The sequence below is a fragment of the Salmo salar genome, chromosome 10 (assembly GCF_965601325.2).
Source record: "Salmo salar chromosome 10, fSalSal1, whole genome shotgun sequence".
Classification (NCBI taxonomy): Eukaryota; Metazoa; Chordata; class Actinopteri; order Salmoniformes; family Salmonidae; genus Salmo; species Salmo salar.
Genome location: NC_138300.1, coordinates 30,378,043 through 30,401,917, shown reverse-complemented (window position 1 = coordinate 30,401,917; position 23,875 = coordinate 30,378,043). Strand labels below are relative to the sequence as shown.

Genomic DNA, 23,875 nt, shown 5'->3' with positions numbered 1-23,875 from the left:
TACGCCCTCCTAGGCCCACCATGGCTGCACCCATTGCCCAGTCATGTGAAATCCATTATTAGGGCCTAATTAATTCAATAAAACAGGCTGATTTCCTTCTATGAATTGTAACTCAGTAAAATCTTAGAAATTGTTGCATGTTGCGTTTATATTGTTGTTCAGCTTAACAAACAGAGTAGCAGCTGTCGGGTCACGTCAATTCGAATCTGGTATTAGAACAAATTATTTAGCAAAGAGTAACTCAAGTTTTCTTTGTTCTTTAATTATTGCAAACACTTGAATGGTAAATATGTTGTTCGTATATATACGGTCTCACTGTGACACCACGCAGGGCAGACAGAGAAGAGAGCGTCACATCCTTTTGTTCTCCCTTATATACTCTGACAGAGATAGTTCCTGCTCAATGCTGGCCTGTCAGAGGGAGGATGAGCATCGTTTAAACTTGCTCATCCTAACGTCGGCGTGCAGGCTGGCCCCAGCCTCGTGACGCACTTCCTGTCGCCTGGTGTAGTTCTTGTCTTCAGCAGTTGACTTATCCGTAGTTTATATACTTAATATTGTAGCATAGCTTCCCCGGTATATTATATAGGTTATGCAAACAAATAGCCAGTTCAACCCTAACACAGCATAAGTGAAACTGTGTGGCGTCAATATGCATGCGTGACACAGGAGGTTGGTGTCACCTTAATTGGGGAGAACGGGCTCGTGGTAATGAATGGAGCAGAATCAGTGGAATGGTATCAAATACATCAAACATGGTTTCCAGGTGTTTGATGTCATTCCATTTACATCGTTCTGGGCATTATTATGACTCCCCTCAGCAGTCTCTTGTAGATTGTGTGTTGGCATGTCAGCGTAAGTATGTGTGGGTAGAGTCCAGTCAGTGTGCATAGTCAGTGCAAAATGCAGGCCTAGATAGTATTCAGCCAATTAATGAAGGTTATTTTTTGACTGAACTGAATCCCCCCTAGTCTCTGCTTCAAAGGAGCATGACGTTCCAAGAGGGTTGAAGATCGTATCAGCAAGGAATATATTTTCAAATTCTGGTATTTTGGTCTTTTCGAGTTTCCGTATGTGCAACCGCAATAATATTCCCCGAGTCTCGGATACTTCTGAAAACATCCATGTTACAGGTAAATACATATATATATATATATATATATCTAAACATATATGAACTTTATTGCCATTTGATGACAAGTTGGTTGTGTAGCTAGCTGTACAAGCCATCATTTTGCCAAATAGAAGCTGATTATCTAGCTAGAATATAATAGATAGCTATCTAGCTACAAGCCAACGTTAGCTTTTGGGCAATTCCACGTACTAGTATACAGAAATATAAATAAACGCAACATGCAAAAATGTCAAAGATTTTACTGAGTTACAGTTAATAAGGTAATCAGTCAATATAAATAAATACATTAGGCCCTAATCAATGGATTATACATGCCTGGGAATACAGCTATGCATTTGTTGGTCAAAAATACCTACCAAAAAAAGGTAGAGGCGTGGATCAGAACCAGTCAATGTCTGGTGTGACCACCATTTGCCTCATGCAGCACAACACATCTCATTCGCATAGAGTTGATCAGGCTGTTTGTGGAATGTTGTCCCACTCCTCTTCAATGGCTGTGCTAAGTGGCTGAATATTGTCGGGAACTGGAACACGCTGTCGCACACGTCCAAAGCATCCCAAACATGCTCAATGGGTGAAATGATGGTGAGTATGCAGGCCATGGAAAACCGGGACATTTTCAACATCCAGGAATTGTGTACAGAGCCTTGCGCGACAATGAGCCTCAGGATCTCATCACGGTATGTCTGCATTCAAATTGCCATCGATTAAAATGCAATTGTGTTTGTTGTCCATAGCTTATGCTTGCGCATACCATAACCCCACCATGAAGAGCGCACTTCTACAACGTGGTAGTGGCCATCAAATGTGAGCGTTTGCCCACTGAAGTCAGTTACAACTCCGAACTGCAGTTTGGTCAAAACCCAGGTGAGGACGACGAGCACGCAGATGAGCTTCCCTGATACGGTTTCTGACAGTTTGTGCAGAAATTCTTTGTTTGTGCAAACCCACTGTTTCATCAGCTGTCCGGGTGGCTGGTCTCAGATGATCCCGCAGATGAAGAAGCCGGGTGTGGAGGTCCTGGGCTGGCGTGGTTACACGTGCTCTGCGTTTGTGAGGCCGTTTGGACGCACTGCCATATTCTCGAAAACTACTTTGGAGGTGGCTTAGGGTAGCGACATTAACATTAAATTCTCTAGCAACTGCTCTGGTGCACATTCCTGCACTCACCATGACAATTGCACACTCCCTCAGAACTTGAGACATCTGTGGCATTGTGTTGTGACAAAACGACACATTTTAGTGGGTTTTTATTGTCCCCTGATTATGCTGTTTAATCAGCTTCCTGATATTCCACGAATGTCAGGTGGATGGATTATCTTGGCAAAGGAGAAATACTCACAAACTGGCATGTAAACACATTTTGCGCCCAAAACTGGAGAGAAATAAGCTTTTTGTGTATATATACTTTTTGGGTCCATTTTCCAACCTGTTAGGTACATAATCCTAACAGGGTGGAAATTTGGAACCTAAATTAGCCATAGCTCTGTGATAACTTGCATTGGATTTTAAGTTGCACAGGATTTTAACTTCTCTATCAAACATTGAGAGAATGGCGCTGGATTGGATAGCAGCCATTGTTTTCTCCATTTCCTATGACCGAAAAGAGCTTCTGAACATCAGAACAGCGATCATTAACCTTGATTTGGATAAAGATTTATACTTCAACGAGTCTGAGGCGCACAACATGTTGCTCACCGCCGGACCAGGCCCCAAAGCTTGATTATTAGTTGATTGTTTGAATCAGCTGTGTAGTGCTAGGGCAAAAAACTAAATGAATTTGGGAAAGCCTGGGCTAAGCGTAGCTGGGGAGGAAGTGTAGTTTGTCAACTGGAGGCACACACAGTGTATGGATCTGTGCAAATCTGTTACAGTAAGTATATTTTTAATTTGAAACATTCTTTCTCGCTGATATCAAAGATAAAGGCCAAATGTTTAGAAACCCGTATCATAAGTGATGATTATTGATGTTTGTAAACATTAAAACAGCGTCGGGATTGTAGTTCACATGGATCCAGGCGTGGGTGAAGCTGACCGCTGAAAACTCTAGGGAGAAGGCAGAATGCTGCCTCGGGTTTTCTAGAGCTACATTAGGACCAACGTATAGTAGTTCTTAGGAGCATGTCATATTGGGTGTCAAATGAAAGCTACAGGTTTGGTCATTCATAATCAAATGCAGCTGTGATATCATAGTGGATCTATCCCTCTTTGGAATTTTGAATCCATATCCACTTGAAAGTGTTTTGTACAGAAACTTTGAAGACGGTCACTGATTGGCTGGGGGAGGAACACACGTGTGTGTGTGTTTGATTTAGCAAATGCAGTTGTTTTCAAGGGGTGAATTAATTGATTGTAAACATCTTGATACTAGTAGTGTTGTAATAAAGATTAATTCAAATGTCCATCAGTCATTCCACTCAAATGTTTTATTCACAGATTGTCTCCATGCCACTGACAAATGCTGAAAAGCAAAAAAGGTAAAAGACTAAAGAAGGGAAGTAATGAGGTCAAAGAGAAACTTAAAACAGAATACATTTTCTTTGTTCAAAGTATGTTCCTTGTGTTGTGAGTTTTTTGTCATTTACCCTTTCAAATGTCCATACAAATTGGTAAAAGAATACACTATTACCGTGAGAGCATAAATTACATTTCCACCTGTGTAACTATTCAGGCTACATCATCATGAATATAATGACATTCAAATCCTTAATTATTCATTTCTGTGGAGTACAAATCCGGGCCCATGATGTCATTCCATTACCATAGTTCTGTTACTGTGTGTTTAATTCACTTCACTTAGTGTAGTTTGATAACCAAAGGTTGTTTTTCAAACTAAAGTTGATATTGCTGACTGCCCATTCTTTCTGCAGACATCTTTGCATTATAATTTGGAGCAGATATTTATGTTTTTTTGGAAAACTTCATTCTGTTACCAAACTGCATCTGCACAGTTCTTTTACAAACCATACCGTTCTATACTCAAGGACTACTTTTAACAATGTCCACTGGAAATGTTAACAAAACACATTTACTTAAACTTCGCAATTAATTGTTTTTTGGCATACATAGAAAGATATGTGTCTGAGCATAATTCTGTTACTTTGGAATTGCCCTTAAGCTAACATCAGGGGAAGGTAGCTTAGTGGTTAAGAGCGTTGGGCCAGAAACTGAAAAATCACTAGTTTGAATCCCAGAGCCGACAAGGTACTTAATCCTAATTGATCTAACTCAACATTTGGGGGTTTGTTTTGTTATTGACAGGTCACGAGTCTGTTCATCATCTAATGAAGATGGATCAATATGGGAGATGTGAAAGCAGTGATCAGCCAGAAGAAGTTAACCCACATTTTTATTCGTTCTTCAAAATTATATAATATTTAGTTTTACATTAAACTAATCGGCTATCCATGAACAAGTTTTATTGGTCAAATTTAGTTTATTCTTCTAACACCAACCATGGTCTGTTCTAGGATCACTCACTGCATTGGAGTGAGGTTAAAGAGGAGGCTGAAGAATGTCCGATTTCAGCTGTGTCGTTAGGAGTTGAAACATCCCAGGTTTGTCAAAAGGAGGACCCCGATGAACAAGAGCCTTCCTTTGACACAGTTTTAGACATACATGGAGTCACAGAGCAGGAGTGTGGACATAAAGGCATGACACATCTAAAGGTAAGTATCTGTAACACTGCAAGCCCACTTACAAGGCCCAGAGGTGTTAGAATTACAGTGCCAGTCAAAAGTTTGGACACCTACTCATTCAATGGTTTCAAAGTAGCCACCCTTTGCTTTGATAACAGCTTTGCAAACTCTTGGCATTCTCTCAACCAGTTTCACCTGGAATGCTTTTCCAATAGTCTTGAAGGAGTATGCTGAGCACCTGTTGGCTGCTTTTCCTTCAGTCTGCGGTCCAACTCATCCCAAACCATCTCAATTGGGTTGAGATCGGGTGATTGTGGAGGCCAGGTCATCTGATGCAGCACTCAATCACTCTCCTTCCTGGTCAAATAGCTCTTACCCAGCTTGAAGGTGTGTTTTGGGTCATTGTCCTATTGAAAAATAAATGATAGTCCCACTAAGCACAAACCAGATGGGATGGTGTATCGCTGTAGAATGCTGTGGTAGCCATGCTGCTTAAGTGTGCATTTAATTCAAAATAAATCACTGACAGTGTCACCAGCAAAGCACCATCACACCACCTCCTCCATGCTCCATGAACCACACATGCAGAGATCATCCGTTCATCTACTCTGCGTCTCACGAAGACACAGCGGTTGGAACCAAAAATCTCAAATTTGGACTCATCAGACCAAAGGACAGATTTCCACCGGTCTAATGTCCATTGCTCGTGTTTTTTGGCCCAAGCAACTCTTCTTCTCATTGGTGTCCTTTAGTAGTGGTTTCTTTGAAGCAATTCGGCCATGAATCTCTATATTAACTGTTCAGATGTCTCTTAATTGAGCTCTGTGAAGCAATTAATTTGGGCTGCAATTTCTGAGGCTCTAATTAACTTATCCTCTGCAGCAGAGGTAACTCTGGGTCTTCCTTACCTGTGACGGCGGTCCCATGAGAGACAGTTTTTCATCATAGCTCTTGATGGTTTTTGCGACTGCACTTGAAGAAACTTTCAAAGTTCTTGACATTTTTCGGATTGACTGACCTTCATGTCTTAAAGTAATGATGGACTGTCGTTTCTCTTTGCTTATTTGAGCTGTTCTTGCCATAATTTGGACTTGGTCTTTTGCCAAATAGGGCTGTCTTCTGTATACCACCCCTACCTTGTCACAACACAACTGATTGGCTCAAATGCATTAAGAAGGAAAGAAATTCCACAAATTAACTTTTAACAAGGCACACCTTTTTAATTGAAATGCATTAGAGGTGACTACCTTTATAAAGCTGGTTGAGAGAATGCCAAGTGTGTGCGAAGCTGTCAAGGCAAAGGGTGGCTACTTTGAAGAATATTAAATATAAAATATATTTTGATGTAACTTTTTTGGGTTACTACCTGATTCCATATGTGTTATTTCATAGTTTTGATGTCTTCACTACTATTCTACAATGTAGAAAATAGTAAAAATAAAGAGAAACCCTGGAATGAGTAGGTGTGTCCAAACTTGTGACTGGTACTTTGTTTTCTCTGTCAGGTGCTGCCTTCTCCAGTCCCAGTCAAAGAGGAGTCTGAAGAATGCTCCCTTCTGCCAGTAGATGAAGAGGAAGTTGCCCTATTTACAGTGAAGAAGGAAGAGGATGAAGACTGGTTGAAGTCAGGAGATGAGGATGTTGTGAAAGTGTCAGTGCCTTGGGAACCGTTGGAAACAACATCATCATCATCATGCTCCGATACAGAGGATACAGAGGACAGTGAGATGGAAAGTGATAATGTGCAGGTGAGTTCAAGCATTTAATAACGTACTGCGTGAAATACACACTTTGAGATGTTTTGTAGGGTTATCTTCTTGTAGGGCCATACTAAAAGTTAATTCATTCCACTAGTTGTTTTCACCATTCTGCACCCTACCTATTATACGCTGTGTACCACAAATCTAGCTTTCAGTCTTCATTCTTTCTGCCACTATGTGACTGCATATGGAGTGGGCTACAGACATATACAAGAAGTAGGCCAGGTATAGGTGTGGCGACAATGTCTAAATTTAAGCATATAGCTTCATAATAAAGTTAAGATTTCACAAACACAAAGCATAGCTTTCTTGAGCAGCTACTAGCTTGAGTGCTGGGCCTAGTTAGTATTCAGCCAATTCTTAAAGGTAGCCCACTGGGCAAAAAACTTGTTGAATCAATGCAATTTGGCAACGTATTGTGACGTGGCTTCAGAAAGTATTAATTCCCTTTGACTTATTCCACATTTTGTTGTTACCAACTGAATTCAACATTTATTCAAATTATTATTTTTCTCTCACCACTCTACACATAATACCCCATAATGACAAAGTGAAAACATGTTTTAAGAAATTTTAGCAAATTTATTGAACATGAAATACAGAAATGTCTCATTTACATAAGTATTCACACCCTTGAGTCAATACATGTTAGAATCACATGTGCAGCGAATACAGCTGTGAGTCTTTCTGGGTAAGTCTAAGAGCTTTAAACACCTGGATTGTACAATATTTGCACATTATTTTTTTTTATTATTCAAGCTCTGACAAGTTGGTTGTTGATCTTTGCTAGACAGCCATTTAAGTCTTGCCATCTATTTTTCAAGCCAATTTGAAGTCAAAACTGTAACTACGCCACTCTGGAACATTCAATGTCGTCTTGGTAAGCAACTCCAGTGTAGATTTGGCCTTAGGTTATTTTAGGTTATTGTCCTGCTGAAAGGTGCATTTGTTTCCCAGTGTCTGTTGGAAAGCATACTTTTTTGTTGTTCTTGCCTGAGCTTGGCTCTATTCAGTTTCCTTTTTATCCTACAAATCTCCCTAGTCCTTGCCGATGACAATCATACCCATAACATAATGCAGCCACCACCATGCTTGAATATATGAAGAGTGGTACTCGGTGATGTTGTTGGATTTCCCCCAAGCATAACACTTTGTATTCATTGCCGTGAAGTACATTTCTTTGCCACATTTTTGGCAGTTTTACTTTTGTGCATTATTGCAAAAAGGATGCATGTTTTGGAATATTTGTATTCTGTACAGGCTACTAAGCAATACTAAGCTAAATGACAATATTCTGCCCTTGAATTGCGTTCCCATGCAAAACTAGACAGATAGCTAACAACTAAGTCTTCAATAAAACTCCCAAGGCGTGACTTTTCTTGAATGAATATATTGAAAACGTTTATGTTGTGAAACTGCAAAATACAGAAAAGAATATACTTTAGTATTCAAATCGACATATTGTAGCTGTACATTATACCTTTCAAGTTGAAGTTGCATGAAAATACAAAGCACGTGCCAAGGTATCATGCATCTGGCATGACGCCAACCATATAGCTAATTGTTACTCATATGGTAATTGGCTAACTCCTTTCATTACTCTAATGTACAGCCATCTCTGTAGAATAACAAAGCATATTACACTAGAAACAGTAACAAAACCTCAGTATTGTATGTTTTACAATTCGTTTACATGACGCACGGGCAAAGTAATACAGCTGACGGCATACATGAAAGGCATTGCAATTTGTGTGAGTAAATGCAACCAACCAACATTGATATGTAAACAATTCTATCAATAACAAGATTATCATCACTAGCTAAATGCTTGAATCGAACTTACAAACAAATATTTTCCGAGGCTGAAGCGTGACAAGAAATAGCTACACTGAAAGACCTGCACCGTAGCGTTGTTTTTAGCTGTTTCTATGCGTGCAGAACGAATTCTCTACTTCCTGTTTGCGTACAGTCTTTCTAAGTACCAGAAAGCTCCACTAGGGGGCGACTAACACCATGGAACACAATGAAAATCCATCTTAACCATTGTAATAAAATGATCTGTTAGCTTCTAACAGGATGGCAGCACAGACAATGTTGTTGATCCATCAACAGTTATCTCCTATCACAGCCATTAAACTCACCATTGGGCTCATGGTGTAATCCCTGAGTGGTTTCCTTCCTCTCCGGCAACTGAGTTGGAAGGACGCCTGTATCTTTGTAGTGACTGGGTGTATTGATACACCAGCCAAAGTATAAAGAAGAACTTCACCATGCTCAAAGGGATATTCAATGTCGGCTTTATTTAAACATTTTACCCATCTGCCAATAGGTTCCCTTTGCAAGGCATTGGAAAACCTCCCTTTGTGGTTGAACACTATTGCACACAGAATGAGTCAATGCAACGTATTATGTGACTGGTTCAGCACATTTTTACGCCTCAACTTATTTAGGCTTGCCTCAAGAAAGGGGTTGAACACTTGTTGACTCGCGATATCTCTGCTTTTCAATATTAATTAAATCATTATTAATTTGACATTATGGGGTATTATGAGTGACACATCTACATTTAAAAAAAAATAAATGTAATTCCGGCAGTAGCACGGCTTCTGGGAAACTTTGATGGGGTGGGGGCCACAAAAAGACGGAACTCATCATGAGTGGCCGCAGTGGCTCATGGGTCTGCGTACCCACATCCAATGTTGATATTTGATTGCGTTGTCAACCACACACAATTCAATATGACTTTCGTAATAACTTTAAGTTTAGGCTATTTTCTTTATCTTACAAGCTAATGTAATAGTATTTATTGAAACTTAAAATGAGTAACACATCCATGGCCATATTTTGAGGTTACGGTAACTATAAATGTCTTATGGAATCATAGAAAGCGTGCATGTTCAAGATAGCATGCAAAGGCTGCAGGTCTGGAGATCTTCACAATTGCTATAATAATCTGCACAGAATCTCAGAACAGAATTTATTGCATTATGTACTTTTAATGTAATCTCTAACTGCAATCCAGGTCATTTGGTTGTGCTATTAGATAAAGCACAGTGATAACACATTAAGTTGTTTTATAAATACAAAATATCTGACATTGTATTCCCATTTGAACTTTGCTGTGCTTTTAAATGCCTGAAAGCACACTGATAACACATTTACACTGAGTATACCAAACAGGAACACCTTCCTAATATTTAGTTGCATCCCCCCACACTTTTGCCCTCAATAGCCTCAATTCGTCGGGGCATGGAATCTACAAGATGTCGAAAGCGTTCCACAGGGATGCTGGCCAATGTTGACTCCAATGCTTGCCCCAGTTCTTAGGTTGGCTGGATGTCCTTTGGGTGGTGGACCATTCTTAATAAATAAGGGAAACTGTTGAGCATGAGAGAACCAGCAGCATTGCAGTTCTCAAATCAAACTTTATTTGTCACATGCGCCGAATACAACAAGTGTAGACTTTACCGTGAAATGCTTACTTACAAGCTCTTAACCAACAGTGCAGTTCAAGAAGAAGCAAATATTTACCAAGTAGACTAAAATAAAAAGTAATAATAAAAAGTAACAATAATGAGGCTATATACAGGAACACCGGTACCGAGTCAGTGTGCGGGGGTACAGGCTAGTTGAGGTAATCTGTACATGCTTGTTGGGGCGAAGTGACTATGCATAGGTAACAAACAGCAAGTAGCAGCAGTGTACAAAAGGAGGGGGGGGGGTCAATGTAAATTGTCCAGTGGCGATTTTATGAATTGTTCAGCGGTCTTATGGCTTGGGGGTAGAAGCTGTTGAAGAGCCTTTTGGCCCAAGACTTGGCGCTCCGTTACCGCTTGTCATGCGGTAGCAGAGAAAAGTCTATAACTTACTTGGGTGACTGGAGTCTCTGACAATTTTATGGGCTTTCCTCTGACACCGCCTATTATATAGGTCCTGGATGGCAGGAAGCTTTGCCCCAGTGATGTGCTGGGCCGTTCGCACTACCCTCTGTAGCGCCTTACGGTCAGATGCCGAGCAGTTGCCATACCAGACGGTGATGCAACCGGTCAGGATGCTCTCGATGGTGCAGCTGTAGAACCTTTTGAGGATCTGAGAACCCATGCCAAATCTTTTCAGTCTCCTGAGGGGGAATAGGCTTTGTCGTGCCCTCTTCACGACTGTCTTGGCGTGTTTGGACCATGGTAGTTCATTTGTGATGTGGACACCAAGGAACTTGAAAGTCTCGACCCGCTCAACTACAGCCTTGTCGCTGTTAATGGGGGCGTGTTTGGCCCGCCTTTTCCTGGAGTCCACGATCAGCTCCTTAGTCTTGCTCACATTGAGGGAGAGGTTGTTGTCCTCACACAACACTGTCAGTTCTCCGAAAACCTCCCTATAGGCCGTTTCATTGTTGTCGGTGATCAGGCCTACCACTGTTGTGTCGTCAGCAAACTTAATGATGGTGTTGGAGTCGTGCCTGGCCGTGCAGTCGTGGCCAAGTTCTTGACACAAACCGGTGCACCTGGCACCTACTACCATACCCAGTTCAAAGGCACTTACATTTTTTGTCTTGCCCATTCACCCTCTGAATGGCCCACATGTCATGGAAAGAGCAGGTGTTCTTAATGTCTTACATTTACATTTAAGTCATTTAGCAGACGCTCTTATCCAGAGCGACTTACAAATTGGTGCATTCACCTTATAATTTCCAGTGGAACAACCACTTTACAATAGTGCATCTAAATCTTTTAAGGGGGGGGGGTTAGAAGGATTACTTTATCCTATCCTAGGTATTCCTTAAAGAGGTGGGGTTTCAGGTGTCTCCGGAAGGTGGTGATTGACTCCGCTGTCCTGGCGTCGTGAGGGAGCTTGTTCCACCATTGGGGTGCCAGAGTAGCGAACAGTTTTGACTGGGCTGAGCGGGAACTGTGCTTCCTCAGAGGTAGGGAGGCGAGCAGGCCAGAGGTGGATGTATACTCAGTGTAGATGACAACTAAACCAAAAATCTGACATTGTTATTCTATTGGAATTCAATTGTTCTTTTAGATGTTTGAAAGTATAGTGATAACACATTGGGAATTCAACAAACTTCTGGCTGTCTTTTTGAGCGGGTGAATAAAGGTTAAACTTTCATTGATCAACGTCTCAACCAAATATTATAAATAATTCCACCTTGAAATGACGACGTGTGCCCAGTGGGAACTGACTTTATGACTGAACTGAATCCCCCCTCATCTCTGCTTCAAAGGACTGTGACAACCATGAGCGTGATGTTTCAAGAGGAGTGAAGATTAAAGATTGCAGCAGAACATCATTGGATCCAGGGACGGTACCAGATAGAGATGAGAAAGCTAATGCTGTTGATTTCAGTGAGTACCATTGGTGGGGTGGGTTGCAGTTATTGTCTAGATATAATAATGTGTTACATGTAAATGACAAATGTTTCATTGCTCATTAACTAGCTCACTGGGCACAAACATCAATTCAACATCTATTCCACGTTGGTTCAACGTCATTCCATTGAAATGACGTGGAAACAACATTGATTCAACCAGTGTGTGCCCAGTGGAATGGCTCTAATGGAGTAGAACTTGAGTTCATTTGATGTTCTTCTCACTTTCCTGTAGGTGGCTTTGAAGGGGGGTCCTCCTTCTACCCCTGCCCCCATTGTGCAATCGGCTTCACCATAGAACGCTTTTTCCTTGGGCACCTGAAGAGGGACCACCCTAAAGATTACATTGAAATGCTGAAGACTGGGAAAATCAAAGCCTATAAAAGAGGGAGTTTACGGGTGACCCCAGCCACATGCCCGCAATGTGGCAAGAGCTTCACCAATAAATATGTTATGCAAACGCATCAGAGGACTCATGCAGGGAAGAAATCCTATCACTGTGCAGACTGTGGGAAGAGCTTTGTCTACGCTGATGCACTTAAAAGACACAGATGGACTCACGCTGGGGAGAGCATATAAATGCTCTTGAGTGTGGCAAAGGATTCAGCGGACGAACCAGTCTGACCAGCCATGAAATGATCCATACAGGAGAGGGACCATTTAAATGCCCTGTGGGGGGAAATGATTCAATCAGGACGTAACTTAAAATGTCACCAACGATTCTGTGTAAAGACCGAGTAAAGTTGTAACGGAAGAAGTACATATATTATCTTTAGTGAGTAGGTGTCAGAGGATTGCAATAAAAAAAACATATTATAAATATATAATAATGTAACTGATGTAATACACTGCCACCTAATTAAGTATGTTATTGGTACATTGGTCTAGTTGAAAATGTAAATCATTCAAGACAGGCCTTTTCCTTTTCTGACGTAGGATTCATGGTAGTAGGATTCATGTAAATGTATGCCCAGCAGGTGGCAGTAAAATACATTTTTAAAGGAAAATAAAATATTTTCTAATTGGTCTTTCCGAGTTTCCGTATGTGCAACCTTAATAATATTCCCTGAGATTTAGATATGTCTATGTAACTAGCAAGCAGGTAAATATATTTTCCTTGTTTATATGAGCTTTATTGCCTTTTGGTGACAAGTTGGGTTTGTAGCTAACTATACAATCTATCTGTTTGCGAGCTATAACATAACTTTAGCTAGCTAACGTTAGCTAGTATGCTTTAGGGCAGTTCTACGTACCAGTACAGTACCGGTATAACAAAGAGTAGCCATAGATGTTTGAAGACTAGGTATTTTGAAGGACCCATTAGGACCAACGTGTGTAGTTCATAGGAGCATGTAAAATGAAAGCTAAGAGTGCGTGTCTGTCGTACTTTATTATCAAATTCAGCTGGGAAATCATTGTGGATCTAACTAGCTAGCTAGCTATCCCGCTTTGGACTTTTCGAATCCATCTCCACTTGAAAGCGTTTGACTTAATGAGGTTCTCGTATTAGCAAGCGAGGAACAATTACAGTTGTGTGTTCTTTCTCGAATGCAGTTCTTGAAGGGGTGAATTAATTGATTGTAAACATATTCATACTAACATTAGTGTTGTAATAAAGATTCATTCAATTGTCTGTCAGTCATTCCGCTCAAATGTATTATTCACAGATTGTCACCATGCCACTGACAAATGCTGAAAAGCAATGAAGATACAAAGACTAAAAGACAAGTGGAATTATGAGGTCAAAGAAAAATACTTAACGGAATGTGTTTTAAATCACAGGCTAAAATACAGAACATGTATGTTGTGTTTTGTAATTTACCTTTAAAGTTTAGAAACACATTGCTAAAAGAAGAAATTACCTTGTTGATAGCATATATTACATATTTCTACCTCTGTAACTATTCAGGTTACATCATCATGAATATAATGACATTCAAACTCATAATTATTGATTTCTGTGGAGTACAAATCAGGGACCAATGATGTCATTCCATTACCATAATTATGTTACCGTGTGTTAATTCACTTCACTTAATGTAGTTTGATAACCAAAGGTTGTTTTTCAAACTAAAGTTGATATTGCTGACTGCCCATTCTTTCTGCAGACATCTTTGAATTATAATTTGGAGCAGATATTTACGTTTTTGGAAAATGCCGTCATTCTTACCGTCATTCTGTTACTAAACTTGGCATCTGCACAGTTCTTTAATAAACCATACCAATCTATGCACAATTACTACTTTTAACAATGCCCTCTGAAAATGTACTTAAACTTTGCAGTGAATTGTTTTTGTTTGACATACATTTAAAGTGAAACGTCTGACTCAGTATAATTCTGTTATTGTGAAATTGCCCTTTAGCTACCATCAACATTGGTGTCATTGTTGACTTTCATATGGGCTTTGTTGATCCTTGTGATCTAACTAAACATTTGGGTGGGTTGTTTTGTTATTGACAGGTCACGAGTCTGTTCATCATCTGCTGAAGATGGATCAATATGGGAGATGTGAAAGCAGTGGTCAGCCAGAAGAGCTTTTTGTAGGTTAACCCACACTTCATGCATTCTTCAAAATGAGAAGCAATTTCATTATACAATATCTAAAACGAGCGGCTATTCATTAACAAGTTTTAATGGTCAAATAGATGTTAATCTTCTAACACCAACCATGGTCTGTTCTAGGATCACTCACTGCATTGGAGGCAGGTCAAAGAGGAAGCTGATGAACTCCAGATTTCAGCTGTGTCGTTAGGAGTTGAAACGTCCCAGGTTTGTCAAAATGAGGACCCTGATGAACAAGATACCTCCTTTAATCCACTTTCAGACATCCATGGAGTCACAGAGCAAGAGGGTGGACATAAAAGCATGACTTACCTCAAAGTAAAGGTAAGTGCCTCCTTAACACTGCAAGCCCATTTACGAGGCCCAGAGTTATTGTTAGAATGATGATGCTGAATGAAGGATGTTTTCTCTGTCAGGTGCTGCCTTCTCCAGTCCCAGTCAAAGAGGAGTCTGAAGAATGCTCCCTTTTGCCAGTAGATGAAGTTGCCTCAATTACAGTGAAGGAAGAAGAGAATGAAGACTGGTTGAAGTCAGAAGATGAGGATGTTGTGAAAGTGCCAGTGCCTTGGGAACCGTTGGAAACATCATCATCATGCTCGGATACAGAGGACAGTGAGATGGAAAGTGATAATGTGCGGGTGAGTTCAAGCATTTAATAACGTACTTAGTGAAATACACACTTTGATATGTTTTGTAGGGTTAGCTTCTTGTAGGTTCAAACTAAAGGTGTCTTCATTCCTAGTTGTTTTGACCGTTCTGCACCTTACAGTGAGGGAAAAAAAGTATTTGATCCCCTGCTGATTTTGTACGTTTGCCCACTGACAAAGAAATGATCAGTCTATAATTTTAATGGTAGGTTTATTTGAACAGTGAGAGACAGAATAACAACAAAAAAATCCAGAACAATGCATGTCAAAAATGTTATGAATTGATTTGCATTTTAATGAGGGAAATAAGTATTTGACCCCTCTGCAAAACATGACTTAGTACTTGGTGGCAAAACCCTTGTTGGCACTCAGAGGTCAGATGTTTCTTGTAGTTGGCCACCAGGTTTGCACACATCTCAGGAGGGATTTTGTCCCACTCCTCTTTGCAGATCTTCTCCAAGTCATTAAGGTTTCGAGGCTGACGTTTGGCAACTCGAACCTTCAGCTCCCTCCACAGATTTTCTATGGGATTAAGGTCTGGAGACTGGCTAGGCCACTCTTCTTGAGCCACTCCTTTGTTGCCTTGGCCGTGTGTTTTGGGTCATTGTCATGCTGGAATACCCATCCACGACCCATTTTCAATGCCCTGGCTGAGGGAAGGAGGTTCTCACCCAAGATTTGACGATACATGGCCCTGTCCATTGTCCCTTTGATGCGGTGAAGTTGTCCTCTCCCCTTAGCAGAAAAACACCCCCAAAGCATAATGTTTCCACCTCCATGTTTGACGGTGGGGATGGTGTTCTTGGGGTCATAGGCAACATTCCTCCTCCTCCAAACATGGCGAGTTGAGTTGAAGCCAAAGAGCTCCATTTTGGTCTCATCTGACCACAACACTTTCACCCAGTTGTCCTCTGAATCATTCAGATGTTCATTGGCAAACTTCAGACGGGCATGTATATGTGCTTTCTTGAGCAGTGGGACCTTGCGGGCGCTGCAGGATTTCAGTCCTTCACGGCGTAGTGTGTTACCAATTGTTTTCTTGGTGACTATGGTCCCAGCTGCCTTGAGATCATTGACAAGATCCTCTCGTGTAGTTCTGGGCTGATTCCTCACCGTTCTCATGATCATTGCAACGCCACGAGGTGAGATCTTGCATGGAACCCCAGGCCGGGGGAGATGGACAGTTCTTTTGTGTTTCTTCCATTTGCGAATAATCGCACCAACTGTTGTCACCTTCTCACCAAGCTGATTGGCGATGGTCTTGTAGCCCATTCCAGCCTTGTGTAGGTCTACAATCTTGTCCCTGACATCCTTGGAGAGCTCTTTGTTCTTGGCCATGGTGGAGAGTTTGGATTCTGATTGATTGCTTCTGTGGACAGGTGTCTTTTATACAGGTAACAAGCTGAGATTAGGAGCACTCCCTTTAAGAGTGTGCTCCTAATCTCAGCTCGTTACCTGTATAAAAGACACCTGAGAGCCAGAAATCTTTCTGATTGAGAGGGGGTCAAATACTTATTTCCCTCATTAAAATGCTAATCAATTCATACCATTTTTGTCATGCGTTTTTCTGGATTCTTTTGTTGTTATTCTGTCTCTCACTGTTCAAATAAACCTACCATTAAAATTATAGACTGATCATTTCTTTGTCAGTGGGCAAACGTACAAAATCAGCAGGGGATCAAATACTTTTTTCCCTCACTGTACCTATTAAAAGCTGTGTACCCCAAACCACAAACCTAGCTTTCAACCTTCATTCTTTCTGACACTATGTGACTGCATTTGGAGTGGGCTACTGACATATACAAGAAGTAGGCCAGGTATAGGTATGGTGACAATGTCTAAATGTAAGCCTATAGCTTCATAATTAAGTTAAGATTTCACAAACACAAGCATAGCTTTCTTGAGCCGCTACTAGCTTGAGTGCTGGGCCTAGTTAGTATTCCGCCAATTCTTGAAAATACTGTAACTGACTTTCTGACTGAATACCCGCCTCATTTCTGCTTCAAAGGACTGTGAAAACAATGAGCATGACGTTTCAGGAGGATTGAAGATTGAAGATTGCAGCAAGACATCATTTGATCCAGGGACGACACTAGATACAGATGAGAAAGCTAATGCTGCTGATTTCAGTGAGTACCATTGGTGGGGTGGATTGCAGTTATGGTGTAGAGATATAATAATGTGTTACATGTACATAACACGTGACACGTTTCATTTCTCAATAACTATAGCTCTATAATGAAATAAAACTGTAGTTCATTTGATGTTTTTATCCTGTCCTTTAGGTGACTCTAAAAAGGAGTCCTCCTCCTTCTACCCATGCCCTCATTGTACGCTCGGTTTCACCATAGAACGCTTTTTTCACGGGCACATCAAGAGGGCCCACCCTGAAGAGTACATCAATCTGCTAAAGTTTCGGAAAATCATAGCAACCAAAGCCACGTGCCCACAATGTGGCAAGAGCTTCTCCAATAAATATGTTATGAAAACACATCAGAAGAGTCACACAGGAGAGAAACCATATCATTGTGCAGACTGTGGGAATAACTACGTCTTCGCTGATTCACTCAAAAAACACAGATGTAGGAAAGGATTACGAAGACAAACCCATTTGACCAGCTATGAAATGATCCCCACAGTAGAGAGACCATATACATGCGTTCAGTGTGGAAAAGGATACAGATTTCAAACCCAACTGACTAGCCATGAAAAGAGCCACACAGGAGAGAGACCATATAAATGCTCTCAGTGTGGAAATGAATACAGAAGACCAGCCCATCTAAAAAGACATCAAATGACCCACACTGAAGAGAGGCCGTATGATTGCCTCAGGTGTAAGAAGTCATTCTACCGGACGGAAACTCTAAAAGCACACCAGAAAACCCATACAGGAGAAAAGCCTTATCGGTGCTCTCAGTGTGACAAAAGTTTTGCCTTTTCCAGAGATCTTAAGAGACATCAGTTGACACATACAAGGGAGACCCACACTGGACAGAGGTCCTATGATGTCCACGAGTGTAAGAAGTCCTCCGGCCAGCTGGAAGCCTTCAATGCACACCAGAAAACACACAAAGTAGAAAAGCCTAAGCCTTATCAGTGCTCTCATTGTGACAAATGTTTCGGCTTTTCCAGAGATCTCAGAAGACATCAGTTGACACATACAGGGGAGAAACCGTTTAGTTGCCCCCAATGTGAAAAATGTTTCGGTAGAAAATGGGAATTGACGTACCACCAACGGACACACAGCGGAGAGAGGCCTTATCACTGCTCTGAGTGTGGACAGAGCTTTAGCCTAAGGGGGAACTTTAAACGCCACCAGCAGAGCCACACAGGGAAGAAGACGTTTCATTGCACTCAGTGTGACAAGAGTTTCTTCAGAGCGGCTCACCTGAAAACCCATCTCCTCATTCACAATAGAACCAAAACAGTGGTCTGCGCTAACTGTGGGAAAGGGTTCAACCATGATGGGAACTTAAAACGTCACCAACGATTCTGTATGAAGACAGAGCAAAATTGTAATGCACCCCCATCTGTAGAAGTACAGATATGATATTTAGTGTGCTGTCAGAGGATGGGAATAAATAACATATTACGAATGATATAATAATGTACTATAATGCCATCTCATTATAAGTCTGTTCTTCTTGGTACATTTATCTCTAGTTCAAAATCATTTAAGAGACAGGCCTTGTTCTCTGATGACTGTAGGGGAGTAGAATTCACTTTCATGTATGCCCATTAGGTGGCAGTAAAATAGGAAAGTATTTTTACACGGAGTGGTACTTTCTACTTTTCGAGATTATGTATGTGCAACCAGAATAATATTAGCTGACTCTCCGATACTCCTGAAAATCATCCATGTAACTAGCTAAAGGTAAAGATATTTCTGTGTGTATATATATATATATATATATTTAAACATGAGCTTTATAAAGCCATTTGAGGACAAATTGGGTGTGTAGCTGACTATACAAGCCTTATGTTTGCCAGATAGAATAAATTAGGGCAATTCCACATAGCGTTACTAGTCGTTTCAAATAGGGTGCTAGTACGGTATAACAAAGAGAGTAGCTAGCTATGTATGTTTGAAACTGTCTAAAGACCCATGTGGACCAACATGTGAAGTTCATACGAGCATCAAGTTGGGTGTCAAATAAAAGCTAAGAGTGTCTGTTTGTCTGTGTGTGTTCTGTTATAATAAAATGTAGCTGGGATATCTTTGTGGATCTGTCCCTCTTTGGACATTTCTAATCCACCTCTATTTGAAAGCGTTTGACTTCGGTTCATTGATTGGCAAGGAAGAACACATAGTTGTATGTTTCAAATGCAGTTCTTGAAGGGGTGAATCAATTGAGGGTAAATATATTGATAGTAGTGTTGTAATAAAGATTCATTCAATTGTCCGTCTTTTCACTCAGATGTATTATTCACAGGTGTCACCATGCCACTGACAAATTCTGAAAAACACAATAGACTAAGAGAAGAAAATGTAGGTTAATGCTTTGTGAGTAAAAAAAATAAATACAATCTATTACCCTTTCAAAGGTCCATAAGATGACATGACCTTTGATGAGAGCATACCTAATTTTTACCTCTAACTATTTAGGCTACATCATCATGAATAGAATGACATTCAAATATATAATTATGCATTTCTGTGTAGTACAAATCAGGGACCCAGGATGTCATTCTCTTACCGGGTATGAATCCACTTCACTTAAAGTAGTTTGTGTCTGCACAGTTCTTTAACAAGCCATACAACTTTTTGAACAAGGAATATGTAGCCTACTTTAAACACTGTCCACTGAAAACATGACAGAAACACATTTACTTAAACTTGAATTGTTTTTGTTTGACATTCATTTCAAAGTAAACAATATGAGTCTCAGTATAATCCTGTTACTATGGAATGGCCCTTTAGCTAATATCAACATTGGTGCCATTAGCTAGGTTTCCATCCAATTGGTGATAGATTTTCATGCGAATGTTGTTGAACCTTTATGAGCATGTTTCCACCAAATGTACTTTTGCACACAAAATGTCGTTTCACACAAATCTTCATGTACCGAATTAAAAAAAAGAATAATCGAAAAGTCAAATCAAAGTTTATTTGTCACGTGCGCCGAATACAACAGTAGAAAAGCCTACAGTGAAATGCTTACTTACAGGCTCTAACCAATAGTGCGAAAAAAAAAGGTGTTTGTGTGTGTGTGTGTGTGTAGGTAAGTAAAGAAATAAAACAACAGTAAAAAGACATTTGAAAATAACAGTAGCAAGGCTATATACAGACACCGGTTAGTCAGGCTTATTGAGGTAGTATGTACATGTAGGTATGGTTAAAGTGACTATGCATTTATGATGAACAGAGAGTAGCAGTAGCGTAAAAAGAGGGGTTGGCGGATGGTGGGACACAATGCAGATAGCCCAGTTAGCCAATGTGCGGGAGCACTGGTTGGTCGGGACAATTGAGGTAGTAAGTACATGAATGTATAGTTAAAGTGACTATGCATATAAGATAAACAGAGAGTAGGGGGGCACACAATGCAAATAGTCCGGGTAACCATTTGGTTACCTGTTCAGGAGTCTTATGGCTTGGGGGTAAAAACTGTTGAGAAGCCTTTTTGTCCTAGACTTGGCACTCCGGTACCGCTTGCCATGCGGTAGTAGAGAGAACAGTCTATGACTGGGGTGGCTGGGGTCTTTGACAATTTTCAGGGCCTTCCTCTGACACCGCCTAGTGTAGAGGTCCTGAATGGCAGGCAGCTTTGCCCCAGTGATGTACTGGGCCGTACGCACTACCCTCTGAAGTGCCTTGCGGCCGAGCAATTGCCGTACCAGGCAGTGATGCAACCGGTCAGGATGCTCTCGATGTTGCAGCTGTAGAACCTTTTGAGGATCTCAGGACCCATGCCAAATCTTTTTAGTTTCCTGTGGGGGAATAGGCTTTGTCGTGCCCTCTTCACGACTGTCTTGGTGTGTTTGGACCATTCTAATTTGTTGTTGATGTGGACACCAAGGAATTTGAAGCTCTCAACCCGCTCCACTATAGCCCCATCGATGAGAATGGGGACGTGCTCGGTGCTCCTTTTCCTGTAGTCCACAATCATCTCATTAGTCTTGGTCACATTGAGGGATAGCTTGTTATTCTGGCACCACCTGGCCAGGTCTCTGACCTCCTCCATATAGGCTGTCTCGTCGTTGTCGGTGATCAGGCCTACCACTGTTGTGTTGTCTGCAAACTTAATGATGGTGTTGGAGTCGTGCCTGGCCATGTAGTCGTGGGTGAACAGGGAGTACAGGAGGGGACTGAGCACGCACCACTGGGGAGCGACCAGTGTTGAGGATCAGCGTGGCAGATGTGTTGCTACCTACCCTCACCACCTGGGGGCGGCCCGTCAGGAAGTCCAGGATCCAGTTGCAGAGGGAGGTGTTTAGGTCAGGTTCCTTAGCTTAGTGATGAGCTTTGAGGGTACTATGGTGTTGAACGCTGAGCTGTAGTCAATGAATAGCATTCTCACATAGGTGTTCCTTTTGTCCAGGTGGGAAAGGGCAGTGTGGAGTGCAATAGAAATTGCATCATCTGTGGATCTGTTTGGGCGGTATGCAAATTGGAGTGGGTCTAGGGTTTCTGGGATAATGGTGTTGATGTGAGCCATTACCAGCCTTTCAAAGCACTTCATGGCTTCGGACGTGAGTGCTACGGGTCTGTAGTCATTTAGGCAGGTTACCTTTGTGTTCTTGGGCACAGGGACTATGGTGGTCTGCTTGAAACATGTTGGTATTACAGACTCAATCAGGGACATGTTGAAAATGTCAGTGTAGACACCTGCCAGTTGGTCAGCACATGCCCGGAGCACACGTCCTGGTAATCCGTCTGGCCCCGCAGCCTTGTGTATGGTGACCTGTTTAAAGGTCTTACGTCGGCTACGGAGAGCGTGATCACACAGTCGTCCGGAACAGCTGATGCTCTCATGCATTCCTCAGTGTTATTTGCCTCGAAGCAAGCATAGAAGTGATTTAGCTCGTCTGGTAGGCTCGTGTCACTGGGCAGCTCGCGGCTGTGCTTCCCTTTGTAGTCTGTAATAGTTTGCAAGCCCTGCCACATCCGACAACCTTGAAAGCAGCAGCTCTACCCTTTAGCTCAGTGCGAATGTTGCCTGTAATCCATGGCTTCTGGTTGGGGTATGTATGTACAGTCACTCTGGGGACGACATCCTCGATGCACTTATTGATAAAGCCAGTGACTGATGTGGTGTATTCATCAATGTCATCGGAAGAATCCCGGAACATGTTCCAGTCTGTGATAGCAAAACAGTCCTGTTGTTTAGCATCTGCTTCATCTGACCACTTTTTTATAGACCGAGTCACTGGTGCTTCCTGCTTTAATTTTTGCTTGTAAGCAGGAATCAGGAGGATAGAGTTGTGGTCGGATTTACCAAATGGAGGGCGAGGGAGAGCTTTGTACGCGTCTCTGTGTGGAGTACAGGTGATCTATAATTATTTTCCCTCTGGTTGCACATTTAACATGTTGATGGAGATTTGGTAGAACTGATTTAAGTTTCCCTGCATTAAAGTCTCCGGCCACTAGGAGTGCCGCGTCTGGGTGAGTGGTTTCCTGTTGGCTTATTTCCTTATACAGCTAACTGAGTGCGGTCTTAGTGGTGGTAAATAAACAGCCACGAAAAGTATAGCTGAGAACTCTCTAGGCAAGTAGTCTGACCTGCAATGTATCACAATATACTCTACTTCAATGTGTTGGTTGCATTTTCAATTCTACCCATAGTTTTGTCACAAAAACGGCTGCTGTTAAATAACGAGATGTAAGGTTACTGTAGCATTTTTGGCGCTGGGTTCTTTGTTAGGCACATACAAACACACAACACCAGTCCAAGTGAAGGGTTAAACCGGTTTATTACGATCAGGCTTTGGAAGCGTTCTTGAGATACAAAAGCCAAAGCAATATAGTAATATATATAGTAAACACTTCGCCACCAGTGGAAGGTCCTCCAAGCTTTGTCTTTGGGAATTAATTCTGTGTTGAAATCATATTTTCCTTTGTTCTTTATAACCTCTTTTTCCACTGTACGCTCTCTCTCCAATAATCTCCTTCACCTCCCGGGGTCAAAAAAACTACGAAGTAAGAAATCCCAGGGCGTGCTTAAGTAGAGGAACTGATTGGTTTCACCTGTCTGCAGTTTGGCTCTGATTACAACTGGAGACAGGTGTGGCTATTCTGACAAGTTTCCCCTGAGCTGTCCATGGTTCTGCCTCAGGGAATTTTTTTAAAGAAACCTTGCAGCCACATAACATCCATCCACAACACAACCCTGAAACCGCTACATACCTCCCCCCTCAGTGTTGACCCTATGGTCAGAGCGGTCGAAGAAAACATGGCATGCATATGAGATATGGCATCAGCATTACCATGTTTAGAACTCAAACGGTGGACGATCCAATAGTGGAAAAGCTGGAGGTTGAGGAACCACCAGGTGATCCAGGCGTTAGTGTCCTTATTCTAGGTAATACAAACTTGCGGCCCAGAACATAATATTTCAAGGACTGCAGAGCCCATTTGATTGAGAGGACAGCTCCAATTCCAGTTTCCGATGCATCTGTCTGTACAATCAGTGGCTTTGAGAAATCTGAGAATACAACACTAATGTAATACAATACCAACTCATTAAAGGTCTGTTATTCTTGGTACATTGGTCTCTATTTCATAATCATTCAAGCTAGGCCTTTTCGTTGTCTGACACAACTG

The 23,875-nt window shown here is 41.4% G+C and overlaps 2 protein-coding genes across 5 annotated transcripts; both read left to right on the top strand.

The window, feature by feature from the left end:
* Nucleotides 1–882: 882 nt before the first annotated feature.
* Nucleotides 883–12,930, top strand: LOC106613941 (uncharacterized). Of its 3 annotated transcripts, none has more exons than XM_014216783.3 (7): nt 1,054–1,133; nt 3,572–3,612; nt 4,397–4,470; nt 4,606–4,803; nt 6,279–6,521; nt 11,761–11,881; nt 12,140–12,930. In XM_014216783.3, the coding sequence occupies exons 2-7, from the start codon at nt 3,594–3,596 to the stop codon at nt 12,481–12,483; spliced, it is 999 nt and encodes a 332-aa protein (XP_014072258.2). In that variant the 5' UTR covers nt 1,054–1,133; nt 3,572–3,593; the 3' UTR covers nt 12,484–12,930. The 3 variants fall into 3 exon arrangements, with proteins under 3 accessions (XP_014072257.2, XP_014072258.2, XP_045543559.1); XM_045687603.2 differs by lacking the exon at nt 1,054–1,133 and adding an exon at nt 2,651–3,008; XM_014216782.3 differs by lacking the exon at nt 3,572–3,612 and having other exon boundaries at nt 883–1,133.
* On the top strand, nt 12,930–19,285 carry LOC106613939 (uncharacterized). 2 transcript variants are annotated; one of them, XM_014216781.3, is made up of 6 exons: nt 12,930–13,006; nt 14,366–14,445; nt 14,588–14,791; nt 14,884–15,105; nt 17,123–17,243; nt 17,400–19,285. In XM_014216781.3, exons 2-6 carry the CDS (start codon nt 14,395–14,397, stop codon nt 18,662–18,664), a joined length of 1,863 nt encoding a protein of 620 aa, XP_014072256.2. In that variant the 5' UTR covers nt 12,930–13,006; nt 14,366–14,394; the 3' UTR covers nt 18,665–19,285. The 2 variants fall into 2 exon arrangements, with proteins under 2 accessions (XP_014072256.2, XP_045543558.1); XM_045687602.2 differs by having other exon boundaries at nt 17,154–17,243; nt 17,400–17,415.
* Nucleotides 19,286–23,875: the final 4,590 nt, after the last annotated feature.